The sequence below is a fragment of the Eucalyptus grandis genome, chromosome 4, assembly GCF_016545825.1.
Source record: "Eucalyptus grandis isolate ANBG69807.140 chromosome 4, ASM1654582v1, whole genome shotgun sequence".
Classification (NCBI taxonomy): domain Eukaryota; kingdom Viridiplantae; phylum Streptophyta; class Magnoliopsida; order Myrtales; family Myrtaceae; genus Eucalyptus; species Eucalyptus grandis.
The window spans coordinates 38,632,248-38,639,090 of record NC_052615.1 but is presented as its reverse complement, the minus strand read 5'-3'; the positions used below and the strand labels follow the sequence as shown (position 1 = coordinate 38,639,090).

The following is a 6,843-nucleotide window of genomic DNA, read 5'->3' as shown; positions in this document are numbered from 1 at the left end:
GAGTCGAGCGAGAGCTGAAAGACCAAAGAGTGAAAGAGTGAGGCGCAACGGAAAGATTGAAGTGAAGAGCGAGGCATTGCTAGAGGGAAGGACTGAAGGCCGATTAGGGTTTTTTTGTTTTCTTTAAGAAATTTAAAAAATTATATATATAGCTGATCTAGTCTAATTCCCACCCTGAAATTAAGAGCTAAATTAAAAATCAATGATTTCATTTTTATGGAACCAAGAACCGAACTGATTTTCTCTAAAACTACCTACAATCGGTCGGTTCGGTCCAGTTTAAGTGATTTTCAGTTTGAACGGTCCATTTTGCTCGCCCTGGCGGGATGCATCGGCACAAGCTGTCGTCGTATCATCTTTTTGACCAGCGACGGAGAACATCAGTGGAGGAAAGTTGCTAAACCCTACATCAGTCGTCATGCAAAACCTCAGATAATGTCCCCAGCGATAGCGAGATATCTCAGCCACCCTCAAAAGGCAACAAAAGAAACGTGGCTTTTGCAACTCGCTCAAGTTATGACTCCATGATAACTACCAGTTAAAGAATGTGGAGGACAGTTGCGGGGTCGCCATCACTCGCTAGACGATGCAACCCCCAAAATGAAGCCAACCAATCGAAATGTGTGATAAAGATTCAGAAGAAGAAACACGGCCAAAGCAGAAAGTGAGGATGAGGAGGAGGAAGAGGAGCTTGAGCTGAAAGCCACAAGACATCATGAGCAACTTCTTGAAGCCTCTGTCAGTATCCAATGGGGTGCGTGATGTACAAGGGTCCATTTTAACATGTAGAAAGAATGGCTTCAAGTTTCAACCAACACGGCTACTACTTGACTATCAACTACAAACCTCCAAAAGCCAAACCAAAAAAATAAAAATAAAAATTGGAACTACATGATTGTACAAACGAAATAACAAAATGATGCATTCCCTACATCAGAAACAACCATCTATACACATCTAATCAAGCACCTAACCTATTCTTTTTGTCCTAAGCCATCAGGTTCTCAAACGCTTCTTCTCTAGCGCCGGCAAAAGTTGATTTGGATGTATAACACGGATAATGTGATTGAGCTATTATCATAGTTGGCCGCACAATTTATGCTATGGTTCAGAATCTCAATACTTGTACCCTTAACCTCCAGCATAATAACAATTTGTACGTCATCATCTGGTGCATGTGTCATAGATTGGTACATCAGAGATAAGATCCCCAACAGAAAGAGCTTATGTTAATTTTTATTTTCGTAGGACTTAGTGGATATCATAATGTTTATTAACATACGATTTATTGTTTAATAGAATAAGTCTAGGTGATAAAATTGTCGATGCTAACGTTCCAAGTGAAACTTACAGTGTAAAATTTTGTTATTCCTCTCCTTGCTGGAAGAGTTATTTTCACGTGCAAGATCAGAATCAGCTAGAAATCTATTGAAGGGGCAGTTAAATTTTCTACCTAGTTAGGTCTTACTAAGACAAAATCTCATTGACTTTATAGCACTTCATTTAGGAATAACCGCAATCTAGTACGACGTTTAAATCGCAAACATGGCATTACGGAGGTGATTGTCGGCTTAGTGGTAAAGGAGTTAATCGTTTTTTTTCAAGAAATCATAATTCAATTCAAGTTGTGAGTGAGATTATGGGTGGTGCGTGGCGCGTGCTTCATTGCCTAGCTGTACATCATGTGAAAACACTTGATAATTTCTAATAATTCGGTGGGATTGCGGTGATGGACTTAACTTCGAACCTCCGGTTCACGTGTGTTGCAAAATATATATAACTTGAACTGAACATCATATAGAGGCTGCGGGTTCCTTATGAAAATAGTTAGAGGGATTCGCTGACACTGGACAATTCTTCCCACCCTTTCTACTTATCACAACTTGCCAACATTATATTAAAATATCCATTAAACTGAACACACGATATTAGAAAATTAAAATGTTGTTTATAACTACATTCTCATTCCTTTCTTTAAGGAAAATTACCAAAAAAAATCATAAACCTATTGTATTTGTGTCAATTCAATATTAATTTTTTTATTAATTTTGCCATTTTTTTTTATTAATTTTGTTCTTGCTAATTCAGTTATAAACATTTTGATTCCACTCAATTTGACTTGTTGTCTTCTTGAGTGCAAGTTTTGTAGCGCCGAATCTTGTGTAAATTGTTGGTTAAAGCTCAATATATTATTATCCTTCACCAAAAAAAAAAAAACATTTTGATAATTTACTAATATAATTTTTTTGGACCAATTTTTACTGAAAAATGTTGACATGGTGGTCAACTTAGTGCTAACCATCTTCTATAGCATACTAGCGCTAATATGAACAATTTTTTTTTTAAAAAAAAATCTTTCTTTTTCACCGGTGGCCGTCTTAGGCAATAGCCAGCCATCAACAAAAAGGAAAGGAAAAAAAGTGAAAGGAAAAAAGAAAGAAAAAGAGGGAAAATTGGAAAAAAAAAAAATTAAAATTTAAAAAAGTATGCATGTCAGTGTCGGTACACTACATAGGATGGCCAACATTGACTGAACTGTAATGTTTAGAATTAAATTGATATACTTGAAATGTTGAAAACTGAATTGGCGGGAGTATAATTTGTTTATGATTTTCTTTTTCTTTTTTTGTAATTTTCCCCCTTTTTTCTAGCTAGCATCTAAATAAAATTCAAAAAATATAGCGCTGACATTAATATGGCTCAAACTTCATAACTCCTTACTCGTCTTTTGTCCAAGTGAGCATTTGAATCCATTATTTTCCTTCCTACTCTCCCTCCTGAATATAGATAGCATCGGGAAAAACAATAAGGTAAAGGTCAATTGGTTCCCAAGACCCAAATGAGATGTTTTCTGGCTATAGCATTAGATTAGACGCATGAAATATTTTTATTTGGTTCCTAAGTTATTCACGTGCTTGTTTTTAACCATGCGCCTATCTTTCCACAGTCCGAACGAGTATTCACTAGGGGTGCAAACGGACCAGACGCGCCATTGCCAAGAGGAATTCCTTCGGCCCGATCCCCCATCAGATTAGGCTTGATTTCTCTCTGTCCGATCCGTAGGTCTTGCCCGACTGAAGAAGAGAAAAAGAGCCCCGGACGGAATAACTCAGTTCGGTCAATGTACGCTAGGCAAGTGAAAGGGAAAGTGCATCGAGTTTGTTTATTGCGGCATCCTGTATAGTCTCGTATGCACATGCATATACATAGCTGCATATAATCTTTTTGGACCAGTGACGGAGAACATCAATGGAGAAAACTACATCAGTCGCCATCGCAAGACCCCAGATAATGTCCCTAGCGAGAACGAGATATCACAGCCAGCCCCAAAAGGAAAATTAAAGAGATGTGACTTTTGCAACTCGCTGAAGTTAATCACTCCATGATAGCTACCAGTTAAAGAATGTAGAGGAAAGTTGCGTGGTCGCCATCATCCGCTAGACGACGCAACCCCCAAAACGAAGCCAACCAATTCGAAATGTGAGGTAAAGTTTCAGCGGAAAAAGCACAGCCAAAGCAGAAAGTAAAAAGGAATGGGAGGGGCTTGAGCTGAAAGCCACAATAAATCGTGAGCAACTTCTCGAAGCCTTTATCAGTATCCAAAGGGGTGCATGATGTACAAGGGACCATTTAACATGTACAAAGAATGGCTTCCAAGTTTAGACAAGCACGACTACTACCTGGAAATCAACTACAAACGTCCAAAAGCCAAAAAAAAAAAAATTGAACTACATGATTGTACAAACGAGATGACAAAATGATAAGAGTCTCTACACCAGAAAACAACCATCTACGCACATCTAATCAAGCACCTAACCTATTCCTTTTTTTTTTCCTAAACCATCAGGTTCTCAAACGCTTCTTCTCTGGCCCCGGCTTCACTGCCACCGACGGGATCCTCTCCCTGAAAAACTCCAAGATATGCGTCGCTGAGGGCCGGAGCGTGTGCGACTGCTGCATACACAACCTTGCGACATCCACCATGGCCTTGACCTCCTCTATCTCGAATTTCCCGCTCAACCGCGGATCCACCATCTCCACCGCTCTCGCCGTGTCAAGCTCGCCTTCTTCCCGAAGCAAAGTCGTGGCGATCGACGTCAGCAATAGCCCTCTCTCCTCGCAGAAGGCCTCGATCCCCGTGACAAGCTCGAGGACTATGACCCCATAGCTATAGATGTCGTTCTTCTTCGATGCGATCCCCGTCCTGAGGTAGTGAGGGTCCGTGTACCCGGGGGATCCCATCAAGATCTGCTTTGCTCGTGGGGATGAGGTGGAGGAAGGCGGCAAGACCAAAGATGAGAACCCCATCTTCGCGGACCCGAAGTCGCAGAGCTTGCAATTGAGGTCCTCATCAAGCAACACATTGGACGATTTAACATCACCGTGAACAATTTGGAGCGCGCATTTCTCGTGCAGGTACTCGATCGCCTGCGCTAGCTGGAAGGCGATCGATACCCGGTGGCTCCACGGGAGGACGGTGCCCCTCTGTAGATGGTTGCCATGAAGCTTCTCTTGGAGATTTCCATTGGGAACGTATTCAAACACTAGTGCTCCTTCATCTTGGGGGGAAAAACAGTAGATAAACGAAATCAGTAAACTATTCCAAGAGCAAAATGATTTGCATTTACACTTCCTCGTACACCCTAATGCCAAAAGCTGAGCACAGCATCATGAACAGTGCAGGTTAAAACAAACAAACATGGATCATCAGCAATGAAAGCATACCAAACAGAAATGGCAAAATTTATGAGGCCAAAGTTGCTTCTTTTTTTTAGGTCCTCCTACCTATGCATCACTGAGCATTTTAAATGCTTCCCAAACAACCACATGCACTGAAAAGCTGAGCTCTTTGCACAAAATTTCATATAACTCAACTTAATTTGCTAATTACCAATAAAAAAAGAACCTCAATTTGCTAGCTCTGGCAGAAAGTAAAAACTCAATATGCTGACACCACTGTGCTTTCACACAATAACTAAATGATAATTTCCAGATTACTGGAAAAAAGAAACAAGGAAACGTACACCGTACAAAGAAAAGAATAGCCCATAAAAAAGAAAAATTTCATCCGAAAATTGGAATACTGTAAAAAATCGATTTTTCCATTAAAGAATACTTAATTTCGAGCTTGTTTCTTGTTTCAAGAAAATACAGATTCTTAAATGAGTTGATCTCTTTCCCCTCCGAAGCAAGACAATGGCGAGAAATGAAGAGAAGCTTCACGCTCACCTCTGTCGTCGCAGTACCCGAGAAGCTTCACGATGTTCTCGTGGCGCACGCGGAGCAGAATCTCCAGCTCCTGCTTGAACGCCAAGCTCAGCCGCTCGCCGCCGCCGCACTGGACCTTAACCGCCGCGAGGCCAGGCTCGGAGGAGCCGTCCAACGCGGCCAGGTAGACGGTGCTGAACCCGCCGGATCCGATCGCCCGCGAGAACTCCATCGTCATCCCCTGCAGCTCCTCCCACCTGTACTTCCCCGCGCAGCACCCGTCGCCGCCGCCGTCGCTTTTGTTAGCCCCGCTCTTCCCAACGACACCGTCCCGGGTTCCGTCGTTCCCAACCTCGCCGCGTTCTTGATCCTCAGCGCCGGCGACGACGGCTCCGTTGGATCTGCGGCGCAGCCAGAGATGCAGGAGCCAGAGCATGCCCATCGCGAGGCCCAGACCGAGGAGAGAGAAGACGGCGATGAGCGGGGCGGCGACTCGCGCGTCGAAGTGGGCTTTCTTCCTCGCCGGCGCCTCCGGGGTGTCGGCGCCGAAGATGGTGGTGGGCTGAAGAGAGAGGAGGAATAAGAAAATGGCGGAGGAGGTGGGCCAGGGGGAGCAGGAACGACCGCTGAGAAAGAGACCCGGTCTTGGCGAAGACGGGTCCTGCTCAGCGACCGCCTCCTCCTCGTTCGGGCCTCCGGCGGCGGCGGCGGAGAGAGCCATGGAGGAGGCAGAACCAGACCCCGAGGGGAAGCGTCTGTTCTGACTCTGCTCCTGTGGAGAGAGAGAGAGAGGGTGGAAGGTCAAGCTTCCATGGCTTTTGCTTCCAGAGAGAGGGAGAGAGGGAGAGAGAGAGGGGAGGGAGATTTATATAAGCTTTTCTTAAAAAATGGATAAATGAATGATGCATACGAAGGAAGGTTAGTTACGATGGTATGGGGAAGTAAATCCAATCGAGGGGGTCTTAATCCATAACAACAATGAATGAATTACTTATTATTTGATGGATATGTTAGGTACGCATTGGCTCTTATTCCATTCGAGACTAAATCGAACCCATCTAAACAATTCTAGGTGTTTTTAAGGGAATTAGTTTAGTTCTTAATTAAAAAATTATGGCACTAAGAAAAATCAATCCGACTAGACCGGCCAAGATCTCTTCATTTTTTTTATTATATTTATTTTGAAGCAAACCTACTTAGTGAATTACTTTTTTTTTTTATTGTTGGGAAATACCCACTTCTACAAAATAGAAGAAACAAAATAAATAAGAAAGCAATGGTTTTAGGACCAATTTTGGAATCAAATCAAGTAGGTTGGTGAGCTGGTTCTCAATTCCATAAATTAAGAACAAGCTTTTCCCATATCTGATTTCAAGTTTTGGAGTAGAAACAAATTCATCACAGAACTGATCATATTTACAAGATATGTAATATATCTTAAAGGATTGTGAAATAATATCATTGTCGTTATGGAATAAAAAGTCTTAGATATCAATAACGGGGTGAAGTTATTATCACTACATAAGATTATCCTTCGAAGATGACTTCGACCCTCCTGGGAACTACCTTCTCTTGGTATTTTGGTAGTGTTCAAAAGTATTTCATCTCAATACTTCTCCCTTTTAGAGAGAATTT

At 42.3% G+C, this 6,843-nt stretch overlaps 1 protein-coding gene across 1 annotated transcript; it reads right to left on the bottom strand.

Moving 5' to 3' along the window:
- Positions 1 to 3,550: 3,550 nt before the first annotated feature.
- LOC104442311 (probable receptor-like protein kinase At1g33260) lies at positions 3,551 to 6,091 on the bottom strand. The gene is made up of 2 exons (XM_010055693.3): positions 5,230 to 6,091; positions 3,551 to 4,559 (listed from the first exon to the last, which is right to left on the bottom strand). The coding sequence occupies exons 1-2, from the start codon at positions 5,927 to 5,929 to the stop codon at positions 3,844 to 3,846; spliced, it is 1,416 nt and encodes a 471-aa protein (XP_010053995.1). The 5' UTR covers positions 5,930 to 6,091; the 3' UTR covers positions 3,551 to 3,843.
- Positions 6,092 to 6,843: the final 752 nt, after the last annotated feature.

What these genes read in the sequence shown, in the direction of transcription:
- LOC104442311 (XM_010055693.3), bottom strand. Translation starts at nt 5,929, where the DNA reads ATGGCTCTCTCCGCCGCCGCCGCCGGAGGCCCGAACGAGGAGGAGGCG. An exon ending in CGGGTACTGCGACGACAGAG is followed by an intron (nt 4,560 to 5,229) that starts GTGAGCGTGAAG and finishes TTTCCCCCCAAG; the next exon opens with ATGAAGGAGCACTAGTGTTT.